This window comes from Danio aesculapii, chromosome 23 (genome assembly GCF_903798145.1).
Source record: "Danio aesculapii chromosome 23, fDanAes4.1, whole genome shotgun sequence".
NCBI lineage: Eukaryota > Metazoa > Chordata > Actinopteri > Cypriniformes > Danionidae > Danio > Danio aesculapii.
The window spans coordinates 23,882,407-23,905,351 of record NC_079457.1 but is presented as its reverse complement, the minus strand read 5'-3'; the positions used below and the strand labels follow the sequence as shown (position 1 = coordinate 23,905,351).

At 34.9% G+C, this 22,945-nt stretch overlaps 1 protein-coding gene across 1 annotated transcript; it reads right to left on the bottom strand.

Annotated features, from left to right (window-relative positions):
* Nucleotides 1-299: 299 nt before the first annotated feature.
* fam131c (family with sequence similarity 131 member C) lies at nucleotides 300-22,145 on the bottom strand. Its single transcript, XM_056449691.1, has 6 exons — nucleotides 21,903-22,145; nucleotides 18,805-18,875; nucleotides 14,198-14,288; nucleotides 9,841-10,074; nucleotides 5,522-5,620; nucleotides 300-1,271 (listed from the first exon to the last, which is right to left on the bottom strand). The coding sequence occupies exons 1-6, from the start codon at nucleotides 21,931-21,933 to the stop codon at nucleotides 1,024-1,026; spliced, it is 774 nt and encodes a 257-aa protein (XP_056305666.1). The 5' UTR covers nucleotides 21,934-22,145; the 3' UTR covers nucleotides 300-1,023.
* Between the last annotated feature and the right edge of the window lie 800 nt (nucleotides 22,146-22,945).

Sequence of the window (22,945 nt, the reverse complement as noted above, 5' to 3'; positions counted from 1 at the left end):
AATGATCACTTCGGACACTTTTTTCACAGAAAAAGTTGTCACCTTCCTGATTTTCATTTCACAAAAAGTTACAAAAAAGTAATAAAAAAAAGTCAAGTGAAATTAAAATCACCACTGAATTTTACTTGATCTGCAATTCCTTTGTGCTCAGCTTGACCATATTGTGCTTCAGTGCCACCAAGTCATGTTTTACTATAACTGCAGCAGCTCAAGGCACATAAACTAAAGCACTAATCTCATCGGTCGACTAATTTTTAACGCAGTGTCAAACCAAAAAAAAATAGTTGTTTTTTGGTTTGTTTGCATGGCATCTTGCTCAATGGCGCCCTTTATTTGATCATGAGGCGCTAAATATCAGCGATAAACATAAGCAAAAATGATCACGATGTCCACAGACATTAAGGCTGAAAAACGAGACAAGTCAGACAAGTGTGACAGCATGAAAGCAGCGGAGCTTTTATTGTGCCATTGTCAACCGCTTCTGGTTCTACCAGTCATTATCACGTGGAGAAGCAGCAGTGCTGTTTTATCATACTACAATTGCATTTTAGGGTTCTGTTATAATGCTACTCTATGCAATCTAAAAAAATGCACAACATAGTAAAGCGTCTTTGGTGTTTTCGCTGTTTTCTATTAAATCAAACTGGAAATCGAGAGTGTATGATGTCACTAGCATAGAGACTCGCTACTTAAAATTGCTTAATTCTCTAGATTTAAATGTTTCTAAAAACATTTGGGATAATGTAATTACATAACTCAGCAAAATATATAACAATGTTCTAGGGGGTTTTGGATATTTTAATGAATAAATCTTACGTACTGTGCCTTTAAGTTAGTTTAATGTAATGTACGTTACATTACATTAAGTTAATTTGATATATAACATATAAATTTAAGCCAGCAACAAGTTTTTATACAGTACAGCTTTCTCATACTTGAATGGTAAATCGATAGCCCCAGACGTAACCCAAGCCGCGTACACAAACAATAGACAAAACCCCAGTCCACAGTGTCATCAAAACTTCAGTTATAAAAAACCTCATCCTCCGAGAGGGAGATGCTGTCAGCGTGTCGAACAGATCCAACCGACGGCGAGATCCTCTGCGGACGCTGCGTTTCTGACGGAGAGTGAGAATGGCTGGGGGAATGAGACTGAGGGGGCGCCAAAGAGCCGGTGTCATCAACATCCATGTGCATCCTGTACAGGTGCTGAGGAACGCCCAAACTCCCTCCATCCAGCAGAAACTGAGAGAGATACAGGCCCTCTGCGTCTGTGAACACATCGGCATCATTGCGGGTGAGAAATGAAAAGGCGATGTTCAAGAAGGGAAATGAATAAGCCATTAAATCCAGACAGATGTAGAGCTCTGATCCGTGAGTCATCGTCGGGGCTCGAATGCATTCATTTCTGTTTTGCAGTCATTTATTCATGCGCCCGACTGTAAGACTCATTAGTACAAGAGTAAAATGTTTTTGCACTTGGCTAAACAGGCCATTATTATTGTTATTATGCTGTGCTTATTAATGCTCATGGGTTCATAATGAGATAACAGGGTTTTTATGTAAGCTGGAACAAGAGTGAGATGAACCAGATGCTGAGAATGACCTGAGAATGACCCATGCGATGGGAATGTGGATGATATAAATAATAACAATATATAGTAAAGTATGATGGATATCTTGTTCAATAAGAATTGAGGCTGGTTTAGAGCTGGTCTTGTGTTTAGCAGTATAAATATTCTAAATTCACAACTGCATAGTTTAAAACATAGCTAACATACAAAAGTTAACATGCTAGTAACCAGAGAGGTTGATTATTTCAGCAAGGTTACATCTGAAATCATATAAACATATTATTCTTGTTTTATTGTCATTTATGGATGCATGAATATACTTTATCATCTATGGACACTCATATTTTTCAAAAAAGTGTTCTTTATGGTAGGTTTAGGTTATGCTATGGTATACAAATTACTCCAAAAATGATACTTAATAAAAGTATAGACAGTATAGAAAGTAAAAGTACAAGCAACTGGCCAACAAAAAAAAAAAAAAAGGGGGGGGGGATAGGTAAAACATTGAGAGAATATTGTTGTTTCATCATGATATGAATAATCTTCTCAATACAAATTAAATAAATTGCATAATTAAAATATTTAGTCAGAAAGGTATACAAAAATGGTATTATTAAATAGGAAAGCAAAAAAACATGCAACAGCACAGGACAAAAACAAGCACCAGTTAAAAAACACAAAATACAAAAATTCAGCACTTACAGGTGCAGTATGTAAGTTTTACACCCAGTGGTTGAAATAGGTATTGCATTCCTGGATTAAAAAAATACACGCACATGTTGCCAGATTGACGACCAACAAGGCTGATTTAAATTGTGTTCCAAGTAAAACAAACGGCACGCGATAGAAAGAATATTTTCCATAATAACAGGTGTTTTTTGTTCTAACCAACTTCTTGAATTGATATATTAGAAATAGCTTCTTTTTCTTGCAGCCGAACAACAGAAAACTGACAATGATCACCTCAGGTACACCTCATGTGCTTTATTCAGTAACGCTATTAATAATGTAAGTTTTAATGCCATGATATTTACTGTCATACTACTGAAAGCAGCAGTAGATAGTTTACCTCAGATCTTGAAACTAAAATAAACCGTTTGAAACACATATCAGTGATTCAGCATCTACATTTAATAATGTTAAAGAGGTTTAATATGTGTTAATTAGATTTTAAACCTTACCATTAATGAGTAAGTGCATATTCTGTGCTTCTGAATGGCTGTGTTTAAATCTGTCATGTTTCATCTGGTGCAAACAGCCTAATTGCTTATCACTGCAAATCTCGTCACGTATCATGTTGTTAGGACACAGGGTTACAATGTAACCTGCTCACCTAATGTTTACGTTCCTAATATTTATATTATTATTCACTAATTAATAATCTCATGTGGAACTCTGAATCTGTGTCTCATTTTGAAGTCTGCCACTGTCCACCGAAGGTCGCATTTCGGTCACTGGCGCATGCTTTCAGAGCATTTCTGAATGAATGGAAAGATTTTCCATGAGGGCAACCTGGAGTGCTGAAATATAATTGGCTAAGTGGCAGTGGGCGAGTTAAAATAACCAAAACAAAGACAGCGGTCCTGGCACGGAAAACACATTTTCAGAACAGAATATCTGACTTCAGCATCGTTTTTGAGATAAACAAGAATGTTCACTTAGCATGTTTCTTAAACATCTGCAAACATATTATGGTATTTTATGCTTTAGAAGAGTCAAAAACTTACATACAGCACCTTTAAAAGTATATTCCTTCCTTTGGACCAGGTGTTTTCAAACTAGGCTCTGGACTTCTTTTTTCAGATTATCATTCTTTTTAAAAGAAAAATCATCCACCTTTCTGCATATAATGCAAGTAAATGAGATATCAAAGATGGCACAAAGTGAACATCATTAAACCATACAACCACATCAAAGGTAAGAAACAATACTAGTTTGGGGAAGTTTTTATGCACTATATATCTAAAAATCTAGTTTTACTGTACAACTAAAAAATATTGTAGAGTACACTCTACATCTGCAACCATACTAGACAGAGTAAATTTATATGCATATTTTTATTAAGTGCAAATACAGTGAAACGCTTCACTTTTTCCACTTTTTTATGTTACAGCCTTACTCCAAAATGGATTAAATTCATTTATTTTCTCAAAATTCTACACACAATACCCCATAATGACAATGTGAAAATAGATTTTTTGAAATTGTTGCAAATTTATTAAAAATAAAAAAGCTGAAAAATCACATGTACATCAGTATTCACAGCCTTTGCGGTGAAGCTCTAAATTGAGCTCAGGTACATTCTGTTTCTACTGATCATTCTTGAGATGTTTCAGCAGCTTAATTGGAGTTCACATGTGGTCAATTCAGTTGATTGGACATGATTTGAAAAGGCATACACCTGTCCTTATAAGGTCCCAGGGTTGACAGTGCATGTCAAAGCACAAACCAAGCATGAAGACAAAGAAATTGTCTGTAGACCTCTGAGACAGGATTGTCTCCAGGCACAAGGCTGGGGAAGGTTACAGAAAAATTTCTGCTACTCTGAAAGTTCCAATGAGCACAGTGGCCTCCATCATCCCTAAGTGGAAGATGTTTGGAACCACCAGGATTCTTCCTAGAGCTGGCCGGCCATCTAAGCTGAGTGATCGGGGGAGAAGGGCCTTAGTCAGGGAGGTGATCAATAACTCGATGGTCACTCTGTCTAGGCTCCAGCGTTCTTCTGTGGAGAGCGGAGAATCTTACAGAAGGACAACCATCTGTGCAGCAATCCACCAATCAGGCCTGTATGATAGAGTGGCCAGACGGAAGCCACTCCACCAAAATTCACTGGTCTGATGAGACTAATATTGAACTCTTTGGAGTGAATGCCAGGCGTTACGTTTGGAGAAAACCAGGCACCGCTTATCACCAGGCTAATACCATCCCTACAGTGAAGCATGGTGGTGGCAGCATCATGCTGTGGGGGTGTTTTTTAGCAGCAGGAACTGGAAGACTACTCAGGATAGAGGGAAAGATGAATGCAGCAATGTGCAGAGACATCCTGAATTAAAACCAGCTTCAGAGTGCTCTTGACCTCAGACTGGGGCAACGGTTCATCTTCCAGCAGGACAATGACCCAAAGCACACCGCCAAAATATCAAAGGAGTGGCTTCACAACAACTCGGTGGATCTCTTTGAGTGGCCCAGCCAGAGCCCAGACCTAAATCCTATTGAACGTCTCTGGAGAGATCTGAAAATGGCTGAACACCGTGGCTTCCCATCCAACCTGATAGAGCTTGAGAGGTACTGCAAAGAGGGCAAAAATTCCCAAAGACAGGTGTGCCAAGCTTGTGGCATCATATTCAAAAAGACTTCATGATCTAATTGCTGCCAAAGGCGCATAAACAAAGTATTGAGCAAAGGCTGTGAATACTTATGTACATGTGATTTATCAGGTTTTTTATTTTTAATAAATCTGCAACAATTTTACAAAATCTTTTTTCACATTGTCATTATGGGGTGTTGTGTGTAGATTTTTGAGGAAATAAATGAATTTAATCCATTTTGGAATAAGGCTGTAACATAAACAAACGTGGAAAAAGAGAAGCGCTATGAATACTTTACGGATGCACTGTACATAATAATATGACATTAACTGTGATTAAATAGACAAAGAAAATAATGTAATTATTTCATATTGTTATAATACTCCACACGCCTGGTAAGATCATCACTAAATGTAATTTGAAAAATTCTTTATCTAAGATAATGTCCATTTAAGCCTATTTTGGAGGCAGATTTGTAACTGATTTGCACTGAACCATAAAACAAAAAGAACAAAAAGAATGAATTATTTAGTATGCTTCAAAAATTGTACATTTTTATTTTCCCTCAAATTTATTTTTTTTAACCTTGGTCACATCTGAGAATTGTAAGTTTGGGGATACTGATAGTGTTGTCATTACCTTGTAATGGGATTGTGCTGTTTGTGGCTTGATTGTCAACATCCTGTGCAGACCAGGCGTTCATCGCTGCCTCAGCCAAAGCAAACTGTTCTGCCACACCTGAAGAAAAAGTTCACAGATACTCAGAGTAGCGGAAATAATTATGTAATTGCCTGTAAGAAATATCATACAGAAGCATTTAAATTCAGGGTAATCCTCAAAGATTTATTTCACACCTGACTTTCTGTTAAAAACAGCAATCATTCAGCTAATGAGTTCAAATGAATGACATTTTTGCAATAGTGAAGAAAATATTAATGGATGCGTGGTTACTAGTGTGGTTGCTATGTGGCTTTTACTGGCCCAAAAGCCCACTTCTAATAACTGTCATTTTCCAAGTGCTAAAATCAGGCCTGTTTGTTCAGACAACCTAGTCAATATCCTGCATTGGTTGTCATAGTACTGACTAGAGCGTCAACATGTCACCAAGAGACACACAAGCAGAGCTGTTAGTGTGGAAAAATCCTGCCTCTCTTCTTGTCCTTCATAACACTTTGCTGCAGGGCAGAACTTGTGAGAAGAATTCAACAAAATAAGCGAGGTATTAGCATATTTATATATTTATGTAGTGCTGAAATTTAACACTTTCTTTAAGACTTTCTTCTAGGGCTGCAACTTATGATTATTTTGATAATCGATTAATCTTTTGATGAGTTTTTTGATTTATGGCAATTAATTTACATCTTCAATAACTGTATGGTTCTGCTCAGCTACCAAATCTGACCACCGAAGACTGTGAGATAATTTGGACTGCTGGGTGAATCACTGGCACAACCCACCCCTACTCTCCATGAACTGTATCCAGGGAGCAAAATGGCTGGCAAAATCACTCTGGACCCTTCACATAAAGCACACTCCCTCTTTGAACTTTTACCGTCTGGTCAAGGCCACAGTGCACTGTGCATCAGAATAGCCAGGCACAGGAACAGTTTCTTCCCTCAGGCAATCCGTTTCATGAACACTTAAAATAATTGTGGAACAACAACACTATTTCTAGACATATATACAGTTATTTATTTAACAACATACTCAGTTTACATTTCAGTTTGCACATAATATCGCTATATATACACAATATTGCGTATACAGTAATAGGTAACACTTTACTTGAAGGGGTGTTAATGAGGCATGCATGCTTATAACAACTGTCGTTAAGTGTCATTCACTCAGTTATGACATTTTAAAAGCAAAGATTGGCATAGTTTGTTATGACGACTTGACATGAACAAATATGCCGCAACCTGTTTTTGTCTTTGTCATGGCAACTTAACATTACAAGGACAACAAAACTTGTCATAAATACGTCATAAACATGAATGTTATGAAGCCATTATAAATATGTCTAGAAATTTATGTTTCTGTCATTCATATTTTTTTTACCTCAACTCATTCATTCATTCATTCATTCATTCATTTTAGGCTAAGTGCCTTTATTAATCTGGGGTCGCCACAACGGAATGAACCGCCAACTTATCCAGCATATGTTTTACGCAGCGGATGCCCTTCCAGCTGCAACCCATCACTGGGAAAAACCCATACACTCTTATTCACACACATACATTATGGACAATTGTGCTTACCCAATTGACCTATACCACATGTTTTTTGGACTTGTGGGGAAAACCGGAGCACCAGGAGGAAACCCATGTGAACACTGGGAGAACATGCAAACTCCAAACAGAAATGCCAACTGACCCAGCTAGGGCTCGAGCCAGAGACCTTCTTCCTGTGAGGTGATTGTGCTACCCACTGTGCCACTATGCTGCCCTTTGACCTCAACTACAGCTGCTAAATTCACTCATTCATTCATTTTCTTTTCAGCTTAGTCCCTTTATTAATCTGGGGTCGCCACAGCGGAATGAACCACCAACTTATCCAGCATATGTTTTACGCAGCGGATGCCCTTACAGCTGCAACCCATCACTGGGTAAACAACTGCTAAATTTGTCATAAAAAAAAACAATGTCATTTTGCATTTAAAATAAAACAACACACTACAAACAACACAACCCAGAGCATTCCTTGGGTGGAAATCATTTAAATTCAGGTTTCGCTTACATGTTCATTCCTGAATCAAAAAAAGAGACTATAATTAAGGCATTTTTGGGAGCTCAAAAAGAGAATAAAGGCTCTTTCACAATGAGTGAAACGCAATAAAGCAAGAAGAATTGACAAACTGCTTTCACACTACTGATTGCATATGCAAAATTCATGCCTGCATGACAGGTGGTACTGACCATTTTTTGGCAACCTGCCCACTACAACAGTCTAAAATCATCTCCTTTTTTACTTGCATATGTCTCTTTGCATTTGGCTTTAACTTTATCCTTTGCACAATATACAACAGCAAATTCATATTTTGTTACTACACCAGAAACAAACTGTCTATAATGCTTACGACTTATTAATTGTTAATGATTCGTTACGACTTGACAAATTGTTAATCTTACCATTGAGTCCCACATTACTTCTTTTTGTTGTTTTTGTAGTTTACTTTCATGAGAACACTCTCTGTTCTCAGACGCCACAGATAACAAACAATCAATATTTGAGGTGCATTCCTTACTGGATAGATCGCCCTCCAAAGAGAACTTTGGATTGAAAACATCATGGCCGCCCTATTGAAGTCCTCAAAAATGGGCACTTCAAAGGACCCTTTGGAATGAAGGGATTTTGAAGGACACAACTGATGGACACTTCAGGGCCTTTGAAGGGTTTACACTCCATAGTGACAGTTTCGAAGGAATTAGGGCACAAGGATGAGCCCTTCCGAATGGAACACACCGTTCGATACCAAACAACTTCCTTTCGCAAAGTATCATGGTGGCCTGAAGTTATATTGAAATCCTTGATTTAGAAGGGCCCTTTGAAGTGGCCAGTTTTGAGTATGTTGGTTTGGAACAACACTTTAATATGACGGACATGATGGTTTTCACATAACGTGTATTCTCAGATTGATATATCCCATTTGGAAAACACAGCAAATCTTGTGTTTGTTGTCTTTCCTGTCAATTAATTTCCTTGCACCTTCTTTTTTGGTGTCTACACTGGTGTTCAAAACAGGTTTATGTGCTATGGCACCACCGATTTCCACCTTTTGTGCAAGCTCACCAACTCTAGACACTTAATCTAAAGCTCAGATCTAACTACTGTAGGTGTACCATTTCTGAAAAAGCAACAAACAAGAAACAAAAATCTTCACAATTTTGTGAATAGTTCCAATGGGATATATTGATTTATAGTACACTACCTGACAAAAGCCTTGTCGTTGATCCCAGTTCTAAGAGCAACTAATAATACCTTGACTTCTAGTTGACCATTTGGAAATATGGCAGAAGGTAGATTTTTCTGATGAATCATCTGTTGAACTGCATCCCAATCATCACAAATACTGCAGAAGACCAATTGGAACCCGAATGGACCCAAAATTTTCACAGATATCAGTCAAGTTTGGTGAAGGAAAACTTATGGTTTGGGGTTACATTCAGTATGGGGGCGTGCGAGAGATCTGCAAAGTGGATGGCAACATCAACAGCCTGAGGTATCAAGACATTTGTGCTGCCCATTACATTCCAAACCACAGAAGAGGGCAAATTCTTCAGTGGGATAGCACTCCTGCTCACACTTCAGCACATCAAAGTTCCTGAAAGCAAAGATAGTCAAGGTGTTCCAGGATTGGCCATCTCAGTCACCAGATATGAACATTAGTGAGCATGTCTGGAGTAAGATGAAGAAGGAGGCGTTGAAGATGAATCCAAAGAATCTTGATGAACTCTGGGAGTCCTGCAAGAACGATTTCTTTGCCATTCCAGATGACTTTACTAAGTTATTTGAGTCATTGCAGAGATGTATGGATGCAGTCCTCCAAGCTCATGGGAGTCATACACTATATTAATTCTTTTTCCACTGCACCATGACTTTATATATTATACTGTACATTGTTTCTAAGCAAAGTCAGACATTACTAATGTCCTAATTAAATCATTAAAAATCAAGGCATCATATTTTATTTTGGTAAAATAAGCGTAATCTATAGGCCTTTGCCTTTCATATAAGCCACTTCTGGTACAAAATGATTGAGTCAAGTTATTATTTATTGTTCCTAAAACTTGGATAGGCGTCAAGACTTTTGTCAGGTAGAAGTGGTAAGAGGCCCCAGGGAGTAAACTTTGTCACTTTGCAGATCTTTTTAATGCTCAACCAGCAACATCACACGTTAAAAAGGACTTGAAAGTGTAAAAAGCATAACAGCATGCCTTTAGGTACATAAACAATCTCACCCGCAGCAAATCGGGCCTCTTTAATTTCATCGGTGAGGTGGGAGTAGAGCTGCTCATCCTCCTGCAGCGTGGCTCCTGTAGATCCCCATCCTCCACCATCTCTACTCCAGCCGCACCAGCCTCCTCCAGACGTGGTCTCTCCTCCCCAGCTCTTCCACTCGATCAGATGGGCGACGCGGCCCTGGGCCATCGCAGTCGGCTTAGTGATGTGGTCTTTAATAGTGGCAAGCAGCCCTAAAGAGATCGTAGGGATTAGCATGGGCGCAAATCTGATGAAATGAAAAGAAATGAAAAGAAAGAGAGGAGGTGAAGAGGTGAAGCCAAGAAGGGGGAAAAGGGAGAATGGAAGAATCACACAAGAGAAGTAGAGATTATTTTCTGTGAAGGCCTCAAAAAATTTTAGGATTTGCTTTTTAGGATTAGTGTCTGAAAGCAGGGACTTTAAATGCATTCACTCGAAAAAGGACTTTTGCTGCTTGTTCAAACTTTGTATTTAAAATGAGTTGAAACAACACAATTCCTAAGTTTTTTTGTGTTCAAGCCACTTAAACGTATAAAAACGATTAAGTTAATTTAACAATTTTGGTCAACATGAAGGAATTGTGTGGAACCCAGCATTTTTAGTGTTGGTGCCCTGTGACTTTTATCATTTTATCAATACCATTTCTTTTGTTTTGGGAAATGTTATATATGTGAGATATTATTTAACACTAATCTAACCCAGCATGAAATGTAGCAAGCTATAAACTGAGGCAATCTAAAAATAAATAATACACATACTGTAATATGACACATAAATAATCCAGCGATAGTGCCATTTTGGAGCCCTACACTCTCACATGTAATTTGTTTCATTTATACCCAATGCCAGAGGGTACATTTATAGAGAAAGTCTACAACCCAGACACAAGGTAGTAATATAACTTATCACCTTAGTATATTGATAAAGCTATTACTAAAGCTGAATATAATTGTTTTGACTGATGAAATGTATATAGATTCAACAAGCAACTGTAAAATGTGTTTTACAAGCATCTCTGGAGTATTCATAAGCATCATTTATGCAATGGTAAGTAACAGCCTTTATCAATGCAAAGAATCTTGTAAAATAATATTATTACTACATCATTCAGAAAAAAAACATCAGTTCAAGGAAGTAAGTTATTTCAAATACAATATTAAATTTTATTTATTATATAAGACTATATAATATACAATATTATATTATATACAATACTATATAATATACAATATTTTATAAGATTTACAATATTAGATTTTATTTTTGTATCCAATTTATTGGACAAAAGAAAAATAATTAAAGACAAATTCAATTAATAGCATTATTTTGTTATATATATATCCTTTTTAGTCAGGATAATAATGCAGTAAAAAATCTGACATTGTCACAGCCCCAGTGTACAACAAAGAAAATCATAAATCATGTTTTCTTAAATGTACACATACAGTAACACCTAATACAGCATTTATACAATTTAACAACTATAATAAAATGATAGAGATACAATTTAAAATAAATAAAATATAGCATTCACATTCTAGCAACTTCATTAAGTGAAATTCAGTTCTATTCCTGTCAAATAAAAAAATATATATGGCAATGTGTTTCTTAAAAAGAAAATTTATTTTATTAATTTTATTGTTATTAAGTACATTTTACTGTATCTTTATTATCAGAGCCATAAAGAGCTCTAATTCGAGCCATAAAGAGCACTAATATTACAATGTGTAATATTTTTCTATAATATTATATTATTTTTATTGAGATCTATAGTTATTGTTATTTGATACAGCATTTGGTTTTCATATTTTGTGATATTATATTACGTACATATTGTGTCATATAACTAATGTCATACGTCATATGTATGCGTAAGCAACTGGGAAAAAAGACAAAGAAGAAAGGTGCTTGATGGTAGACAGTCTTTTGGCCGTCCTTCAAAACTAAATTAATTTAACACATATCACGCTTGGTATCCTAGTTGTTACAACAAACTATGTTTTTAACAAATGCATTACATATAAATGTTTTACATCTCTTAACATATGAATTACACATAAATGTTCCTTAATAAACGTATGTAAATTTTGATGTGGACCTTTTCAATCCCGTTTCTCATTCTGGCATACCATATGTTGTTTGTTTTATTCACTTATTCTATTCCTGGCAATCTTTGTAACTGATTACAATTTTATGTGAATTACTAAACTATATGTTTTAAATAAAAACTAAACATCATTTAATAGAACTTTTAATAAGAGTTTAATATAAACCATCTCATTTAACCATCTGGGGTGTGTTTCCCAAACACCGACGTAACTCGCGGCTGAACATAGTACAATACATCGTTTGGAAAACAGAATGATGTAGTGACGAGTGTTCCTGTAGCTGCTTTGTCGCAGATCCATCATTTGAACCACAGTAGTTATAACGTAAAACATCCATAATGATGCTCTAAACGAGATTGAGTAACTACTTCTTTAGAGAAAACCCCCATAATTTTGCAATTTATATTGTTTACACGCGCACGCATTTAAAAAAATCCAATATTAGTTTTGATAAAAACATGCACTCATTTTCCATATTAATTGAAATATATGTAAACAGCACATATGGGGCCAATGTTTCCTTTACAAATATTATAGAGAATATGCCATATTCTATTCTAAAACATAAAAACCATGTAGCTAACACATATCATAATTCCATATATAAACCATATAAATCTTTAGGCCAATTGTTGTAATTCACAGTAGGCAATTTCTTAAGAAAAGAAAAAAAATCCTACTTCACAATGATAATCATAATTATTATTATTATTAAATTATTATTATTAAGAAGGATATTGTTTATTTTATTTTTTCTAAGTCTACTTTTACACATTCAAACCACTGAAGAAATATTCTAACCAACAGGCCCATATCATTTCTCATAAATAAATAAATAAATAAATAAATATATATATATATATATATATATATATATATATATATATATATATATATATATATATATATATATATATATATAAATAAATTTTGGTTTTCACAAGCTTTTGAGACGTAACGTAAATTCCGCTTTTAAAAAATAGGTCACCTGAGCCACGGCTGCATTCAAAATGGCATAAATGTTTTCAAAGTGCACTAGGAAGGGATTGCAATTGTCAATATGAAGATCGGTAAAACTGAACTGTAAAAATACTTTGAAAGCACCTTACACCTAAGAGTGATGACTTTAATGTTTTTTTTTACATCATTCCAAGTTTAAATGTTAGAATGTTCTAAATGAATAGGGCATGAGGGGAAGCGGGGAGGGGTTGGGGGTAACTGGGAATAGAACGCAGCTAGGAACTATGCTTTTAACTACAGCTCTAGAGGTGTAGTTGCAAGCGTACAAGTTTGCAATGCTGTTTGCTAATGCTTGTTGGAACAATGGGTTTGGGAAACAACAAATTAACAAACTATGTTTGTAAGGACTGAACTTGCGACCTTAGTTGCTAACGATGGTTTTTAGAAACACACCCCAGGTTAGTCAGTTAGTTAGTTAGTTAGTTCAGCTACTTAAATCTATTTAATTGCAAGATCAATATAGATAAAACTAATAATAAATAAAAATAATATCAACATCAAAAATGCTTCAGTTTTTACATTAAAACCCTTCATCCTGATGTTAGAAATGATCATTTTCTGAATGTTAAGTACCTCCTTTTCAGGCTTTCCAGTGCACAAGTGGAAAAACATATTTCACACAATAATTATCCTGCAAGTCCTCACAAACCTATTACTGAATGATTTGCATTTCCCATGACATGTGTTTTATAAATTAATCTTTCTAACAGCAGTTTTATTTCCTCCCAAGAAGTCGATTTCTACAATTTCTTTCTTTCAGTCGATCAGAGACATTTGTGCTTCTTTCTGGCTCATTATATATATTCATCAGCAGGCGACTGCATAAGTAATTAAACTGAAATGAGCAAAAATATTTCTAAGGAAAAGCTTAAAACCCATAAAACATTATTAGTCTGCGTAATTAACTTCCAGAGAAGAGTGGGTCTGGAGAAATCCAGAAAAAAATGTTCAAATAAAAAGGCAGAAAAGAAAACAGGTGGCTAAAGAGGCACTAGAGTAAGAAAAACACAGAAAGAGAGAGAGAGAGAGAGAGAGAGAGAGAGAGTCTTCATAAATGAGAGATATGCAGGCAGAGGGAAATTACATTAGCAAGCTTCTATAAAGGTTGACTGCTCGCTCTTCTGATGCAGATGAATAATAGTCAGCGATAGCTAAAACAGGACACAGTGTGATGGTGTCTAACATGAGCTCTTTGCTCTTAACTCACCCAGCAATGAAGATGTAGCCAGTTCTCCGATGTCGTAGCCGCCACTGCCACTTTTATCTGACACGCTGCCGTTACAGGGCTGATGGTTACCCTGAATAACGTGACAAGACAACACCGCTTAACATACCAAATAAAGCCCTTCAGAAAAAAATCACTTTTGCAAGCAACAAAGTGAATCACAGGTGCAAATTGCACCTAACAAGACACTTTTAACAGATCTTGCACATTCAGGGTGCGAAACAACTACCACGTATAAGGGCTGAGTGAAATCTGCTTGGTTTTTTTCACTGATTTCCTTTGGGTATTTCATTTATTTTTTATTTGAAGTTATATTTTTGTTTCTTTTTTACTTCTTGAGTGCCATTTTTCTAGACTTCATTTTAATGGTTAATTCAATTGGTAATCAGACTAGCTTGTCTAATTATCATGAAATTAATTATATAGTATACTGTTGTGCATGTATACAATTTTACAACTTATCATGATATACATCTGTTTGAAATCCATAATAAATACAGCAATTACATTTTAAGTAGGGATGTCCAGATCCGATCATGTGATCGGAAATTGGGCTCGATCATGCAGTTTCAGAATCGATCGGAATCGGACGTTACCTCCCGATGAGGACTCAAATATTTACATTATATATATATAAATATGTACAGTATATATACTCATTACTTTATAACACATCAATAGTTATGCGGTAGCACAGAGTTAGACCTCTTTTTTGACTTCACACAGAAACAGCAACGCATGACATCACTTTGTTGCAGTTGACACTATTGGTTATTTGCAGGCAAAGTAGAACACGGAAGCATCTTGAAGCAGAAAGTGCGAGTATGTCTGCATTCTGGAGGTATTACAAAGTTGATGACGACAACATTGCCATAGCAAACTGTGACACATGTAAACTTGAGATTGTCTGCCAGGTATTTAAGTTGAGGTGCTATTTATTTTTATATTAGATTTATTTCATATGTACTGTTGCACTAAAGTCCAAAAGTGAAGAATTGTTGTTATTTATTACTTGATATTTCAAGCTACCTCACAAAAGTGCTCACAAAAAAGCTCTTTTTTTTAACAGAGTTGTTAAATGTTAAAATAAGGTGAATTAAATTAAAAATAAGGAACACCCGGGATCTGTTTCTTTGCTCTTCTTTATTCTTTCTTTATGTATTATAGAAGTATCGGATCGGGTTTCGGTATTGGTAGATACTCAAAATCAAATGACTCTGACTCAGACTCGCGGGCAAAAAAACATCACTAGCGACAATTAGGGACATCTCTAATTTTAAGAACTCTATTAAAATTCCCTTGTCATTCATTAATTCATACATTTTTCTTCAGCTTAGTCCCTTATTTATAAGGGGTCACCACAGCGGAATGAACCACCAAAATTACCTTTTCTTCCTAATTATATTAAAACATGCAAGAACATGTCTATATTTATTATGAAGACTATTTTATTGTTATCATTATTGTTTTATTGTTAATAAGCACTTTTTACTGGGCAATAGTAATAGGCCTCTATTTCTGTCATTATTTCTTTAAGTTACTTTTTTATATTGAGCCAAATGTCATGGCATTTGTTGTTATACAATAAATGTTAGCATTTTACTGGTTTAATTTTACTTTTACAAAATCAGTTTTACATTTTTTTTTTATTTATTATCACAGATTTCTTTTGGGTATTTAACTTATTCTTTAATTTAGAATTAAATTTTTGTATCTATTTTTCTTTTGAGTGCCATTTTCTCTGGACAATTCAATTGGAAGTCAGTCAAATTTGTCTAAATATTTGAAATGATGAAATTAATTATGTAGTTTCCCACAGTCCCTGTATACGATTTTACAACTTAGAATGGTATAAATACTATTTTAAATCCTTAATAAATACAGCAATTACATTTTACGAACTCTCTGCAAATTCCATTTTCTTCCTATTTAAATTAAACCATGCCAGAAAATTTGTATAATTTTTACAAATAGATTTTTATTGTTCTCATTATTATTAATTTTGCTGTTAAGCATATTTTACTGTGCAATAGTAATAGATCTATATTTCTGTCATTATTTATTATATATTCTTTAAGTTAAACATTTTTTTCATCTTGAGCCAAACTTCATGGGAATTGTTGATATATAATAAATGTTAGCATTTTACTGGATTTATTTTATTTAGTTCATTTTGTGTTTTAAAAAATCTTTTTCATTCTCAAAAAATCATTTAAAAGGTTTTTCATTCTTTTTTAATTATTTTAATTTTATTTAAATTTTTGGACTTGTTTTAAAGTTAAACTACATTTTGGTAATTAGAACATTTACACCTTATATTTATAAAACAACTTAAAATTATAGAAATACAATTTAAATATATAAAATACAGCAATTACATTTTAGCAACTATATTAAAAGATTTCATGAATTCGGTTTTATTCTAATCTAAATTAAAAAATAAATGCAAATGTGTTTCTTATTAATATTATTTTTTACTGTCATTTTATTGTTATTAAGTACATTTTACTGTATCTTTATTGTTAGAGCCATAAAGAGCACGATGAAATGTGTATTATTTTTCTACAATATTATATTATTTGTATCGAGATATATAGTTATTATTATTTGATACAGCATTTGATTCGCTCATTTGTGATATTATATTACGTACATGATGTTTCATAACTAATGTCATAAGTCGTATGTATTCGTAAGCAACCAGGAAAAAAATAAAGAAGGAAGGGGCTTGATTGTTGTTGCTAGATCGAATAACAAGAATTATTTATTAAATTTCCCGTTTATTGTATTTTATTAACGTCTACCCCCACCAAAAACTACTGATACAGTAACGTAAAAACAGTTGTACCGAGTATTATTTATGCTATCTATTAAATTACCCAATAAATTGTATTTTTTAACCCCTACCCTCACCCTAACCCCTACCATCACAGTACTGTAAAAATATTAATTATTGTTAAACAGTGTCATATATAAATGCTGCTACATTGATGTGCATATCGCGCTTCCGGCCGACCGTTTATCTAGCCTTTACTGGGTTTGATAGTAGACAGTCTTTTGGCTGTTCTTCTAAAACTTATTTAAATTGAAGCTTGAAAAAGTTTGAATAGTACTTAAGTTTATTATTATTTTTACTGGTTGTCACTGTTCTATTTGCAATTTCTTTATCACAGAAATCATAGTGCCTTCCATTAGGGCTGTGCAATTAATCAAAAATTCGGTTTTGATTTTGATTTTGGCTTCTAACGATTTTTCAAAAAGCATTAATTGAGATAAACAATTATTGCATCATATACGCCCCCTTTCCAGTTGTACACATTTGTTGCTCTGTAAAGCTCAGTTTCACGTGAAAATGACTAAAAGCATGTACTGTAATCTAACTTTTGCAGCACGGGATGCGCATCATTCATTGATACATTCACATCATTTATGTTTTTAAAAGCGCGAATGAGACTGCATGCTGTTGTGTGTGTGCGCGCTCAGCCTCAGAGACGAGCAGAGCACACACATCTAAAGTCATCTTAATGTGAGCGATTTAATGGTCAAATAGGTGTCAAAACGCAGTGTTTAGTGATTATTCATACTAACCTTCATTTGTGTAATAAACAAACGAGTTGAGAATCAAAAGACATGAAAGAGAAACCATTAAACAGGAACACACTGCTCTTAAAGTGACAGCGTGCAATATTCCTGCTGCCGACTGTTTTTTTCATTAATCAAACAACGAAAGGAGAAAATCGTTCACTGCTCTTTACTGAAGGACTTTTGTAGCTATAATTAAAGTTTTTTCCTTACAGTGAAAATGCTTAAAGCACAGTTTGTTTCATATTTTTATTCTATTGTGTATATTCCCCTTACCTTATTACAGGGAGGAAAATAACTGTGTATATATAGAGTTGAAGTCAGAATTATTAGCTCTCCTGAATTATTAATGACCCTTTTCCCCCAATTTCTGTTTTTTTTTCAACACATTTCTAAACATAACAGATTTAATAACTCATTTCTAATAACTGATTTCTTTTATCTTTGCTATGATGACAGAACATAATATTTTACTAGATAGTTTTCAATATACAAGCGTTCAGAGTAAAGTGTGAATCAAAGGCTTAATTAGGGTAATTAGGCAAGTCATTGTATAACAGTAGTTTCTTCTGCAGACAATCAAAAATATATATTGCTTAAGGAGGCTAATAATATTGACCTTAAAATAGGTTTCAAAATATTTAAACCTGCTTTTATTCTAGCTAAAATAAAACAAATAAGCCTTTCTCCAGAAGAAAAAATATTATAGGAAATACTGTAAAAAATTCCTTGCTCGGTTAAACATAATTTGGGAAATATTATTAAAAAAATAAAATAAAATTCACAGGAGGGCTAATCATTTTGACTTCAACTGTATATCGTTTGAATAATCAGGATTACAATTATGACCAAAATAATCGTGATTATGATTTTTCCCATAATCGAGGCAGCCCTACTTTCCATTTACCATTTGCATAAATACACTTTCAAATTCTGAATGCTAAATGACAAGACTATTAATATGAGATTCCCACTTTTAATGTTATGTAATAATAAAAAATAAACACCTTAATGATGGGCTGTCCTTCAGCATACGAGTGGAGCTCTTCCATGGGGTGCTGCTGGCCACTTTGCAGCTCTAAAGGAACAAAACATTCTTCAGTCAATCGTTACCAGCTGCTAATTTATCATACATTTTAGTGACAGCTAATAGTGTGCATTGAGTTTGATCTGGAGTGGATGGACGGGACTTGCTCCTGTTGCTCCCCCGTTTCCATGGCAACAAGAGCTTGTCTTGACAACACATCCCATGGGGGATCCCTGATGTTCGTGAGCACGTTTTTTTTGTCACATTGAGGACAGCTAATCTCAAACCTGTGGAGCGGCACGTTCTCTACTAACAGGTATCGGCTGACAATGCTTGACCTTTTACAATGTCACACATTGTGCATGTTTCCCCCCCCCCCCCCCTTCTATGACCCACCTCCCATTCATCACACTGAAACTCCATCCTTCTCACATATGCATTATACATCAGTTTTGACCCTGGCATTTCACACGCTTACAGCTACAGAGCCTCGGCCGTTCCAACACCCACAGGACTCCCAGAAACAAACAGTGCCTTCAACTCCTGGGACTTCATTTGGTGGCATTTCCTCGGAGGACACCTTGAGGGTGAAACGCCACCTTCTACCGTAGACTTCATTTGTAAATAATGTGACACTACATTTGTGTGTGCAGATTGAACTGTCCTTCAGGCTTGCGATTCATAATATACACGCATTCTTTAGATTGGACGATACAAATGAGAACTGAATGATTTCCCTGTGGTGGAGACTTCTCTGAATCTACTGTTGGTTCTGTGTCAACAGTTGGTTCTGCTTGCATCTAAAGGCGATGTGTATTTTGTGTGACCCATAAGGAAGACATTATGCAGGAGATAACCAAAACTAATCACCAAATGAACATGAAATATAGATTAGAGTATTATTTTGTTATTTATAGTCATTAGGCTAAGCAATTATGTAGAAAAATAAACCTTACAATTATATAAACAAAACAAAATAAACCTTACAGAGTTTAATATACCTTATGAACAGCTAATGGCCAACTGAAATACATGTGCATGGATTAGCCTTGATTTTCAATCACAACAAATAAGGGCTGCTACTCACGATTATTTTAATAATCGATTAATCTGTCGGTTATTTTCAGTTAATCGATGAATCGGATAAAAAACCAAGAACTACAATCTTTAGAAAGTACACACACATGTTGCTCCTTGAACATCCCTGAGCTGTTATAATAATATAAAATAAAAATCGTACTTAGCAGTTTGTCCTGTTTTCAATCCAAATATCTAAAAAATATTAAATCAAGATACATACAAGACAGACATTGTATCTAGTTAAAAAAAACACACCTCAAAATTAAGTTTAAATTAAGTAAAACAAGCAAAAATCTTTGTCAATGGGGTAAGAAAAATAGCCTTATTGAGATATAATCTCAAACAGAAGATTTAAGTTTCACATAATTTTCATTCAGTCATTTTCTTTTCGGCTTTGTCACTTTATAATCAGGGGTCGCCACAGCAGAATGAACCACTAACTTATCCAGCATATGTTTTACGCAGCGGATGCAGATTTTTTAGATATTTGGACTGGAAATGAGACAAAATTACTAATTAAGAAAAGCTTTGATTTTTGCAGTGTAGTTATACAGTACAACAACACGCTTGCTCATTATGTCCTCAACTACCTGATATTCCAATTCACAAAAACGTGTAAGTAAGTGTATTTTGTCATTTAAAGACGATATAGATGATCTTGATCGTGATCTATAATGTGAGATGTTTACTTGAAAATGAAAATTGTATGTAATGCATATATACAGTTAAAGACGAATTATTAGCCCCCTTTGATTTTTTTTCCTTTTTAAAATATTTCCTAAATGATGTTTAACGGAGCAAGAAAAATGTTCACAGTGTGTCTGATAATGTTTTTTCTTCTGGAGAAAGTCTTATTTGTTTTATTTCGGCTAAAATAAAAGCAGTTCTTAATTTTTAAAAAAACATTTTAAGGACAAAATTATTAGCCCCTTTAAGCTATACATTTTTTCAATCGTCTACAGAACAAACTTTTATACAATAACTTACCTAATTACCCTATTCTGCTGAGTTAACCTAATTAACCTCGTTAAGCCTTTAAATGTCCACTTTAAGCTGTATAGAAGTGTCTTGAAAATATCTAGTCAAATATTATTTACTGTCATCATGGCAAAGATCAAATAAATCAGTTATTAGAAATGATTAGTTATTAAAACTATTATGTTTAGAAATGTGTGAAAAAAATCTTCTCTCCAATAAACAGAAATTGGGGGAAAAAATAAACAGGGGGCAAATAATTCAGAGGGGCTAATAATTCTTCAACTATAAACACACACACACAGGTGCATGCATGCAAACACATGCATAAATGTTTTAAAGTTATTATATTTATGGAGATCTGATGTCAAAGAAGGAGCACGACTGAAATACATTGTTGCCATTATCGACTATAAATATTAGTAAATAACAGCCTGCTGGTTGCCGTGATTGACCAATCAGAATCAAGAATTCCAAAAAAACATGTATACTTAATCATGCAATATTGCATACTATTCAATGCATTACTAGTAGTAATGCATAAAACAATGCACTAGTATTTCAGCAGCAACACGTTGTTTCTGCAGAGCAAACTATGCATCATACTGCATAAAATCCACTCACAATAAAACTATTTATTTTCAGCATTTTTTCACTCTGTATATGCTTGATTTATAGACAGACAGACAGACAGACAGACAGACAGACAGACAGACAGACAGACAGACAGACAGACAGACAGACAGACAGACAGACAGACAGACAGACAGACAGATAGATAGATAGATAGATAGATAGATAGATAGATAGATAGATAGATAGATAGATAGATAGATAGATAGATAAAGCATATACACATATATTTTCCACATTATGTTTCATGTATTATGTAAACGCTCTCTATGCTGGAGACGTGCAGACAGGTGGATGAAAAGATACGAGAGAAGATCAACAGTCTTCACTCAACAGGTAGCAGACAGACAAAAACAAAACAAACTCAGAAACAAACAGCAAGAGACTGACCTTGGTGACCTTTGCAGAGGCAGGAGCCCATGTTCAGCAGGCTGGCATTTATCTGTTCACCATGCTGACTGCCAGAGGGACGACAGGGGGGAAATGACCAACAGACTGAGAAGAAGAAGAAAAAGAAGAAGAAGGGGATCTGAAACAAGCAGAGAGAGCCAACTGGAGAACAGAGCTGGAGAAATGGCAGAAGGAATAAAGACTGGTCCAGGAGGAGGAAAGCAGGGAGCTGGTGTCCATCCGGTACAGTGTTTCACAAGTGGGGATGGAAGTGAGGAGAGAGAGAGGGAGAAGTGGGGAAAACAGCACACACACACACACACACACCACTGACTGACTGTGAGCTCTCTCAGTCCCTCCTCTCCTCTCTCTCTTCTCCTCCTCCCCCTTCTGCTCTCATTTCGCTCTCAGACCCAACTTTCACACCATCTGCATACTGAAATGACTAGCTTTTACTGAGGTTACATTAGTGATGCATTGATATGAAAATTCTGGCCCATAGCTCCAAGGCGATAATTATTTTCATATTAGGGCTGGTAATTGGTAAATGAGTGATATTGTAATTATAAGCACTTCTATTTTGGCTAAATACATTGACATGTAATCATGTGGAAGATGCTTTTATCCATGTATCGACAGAGATTAATGCATTCTGCTGGCTAAAAATGATATAAACATGTCTGAAAGGTTTTGTTATCTTATGCAAAACAGAAAAAAATGCCTGAAAGTTTTTGATTTTATATTTAGAAGAAACGTCATCAGCAGTTTACAAGATGTCTCATTTGTGTTCTGAAGATGACGAAGGCCTCAGGGGACTGGAACAACATGAGGGTGTGTAAATATCTAGTAAGAACTTTTCATTTTAGTGTGAACTAACCCTTTAATTGATCATTGCTTTTTGATAATAGATATTTAATTGTGCATGCTAATTTTAATTCAATTTATAATCATGTAAACTCTATTTTAAGGGCGTACTACTTTAGTATGTTCATTTAATAAATGTTAATTGTGATCTCTGTCAAATTTTAGAAAGATTAGTCATT

Coding starts and splice junctions, on each gene's coding strand:
- fam131c (XM_056449691.1), bottom strand. CDS start 21,933: ATGGGCTCCTGCCTCTGCAAAGGTCACCAAG. Junction 18,876..21,902: donor CCTCTGCAAAGGTCACCAAG/GTCAGTCTCTTG, acceptor TTGTTCCTTTAG/AGCTGCAAAGTGGCCAGCAG. Junction 5,621..9,840: donor AGAGGCCCGATTTGCTGCGG/GTGAGATTGTTT, acceptor CTTTTTCTTCAG/GTGTGGCAGAACAGTTTGCT.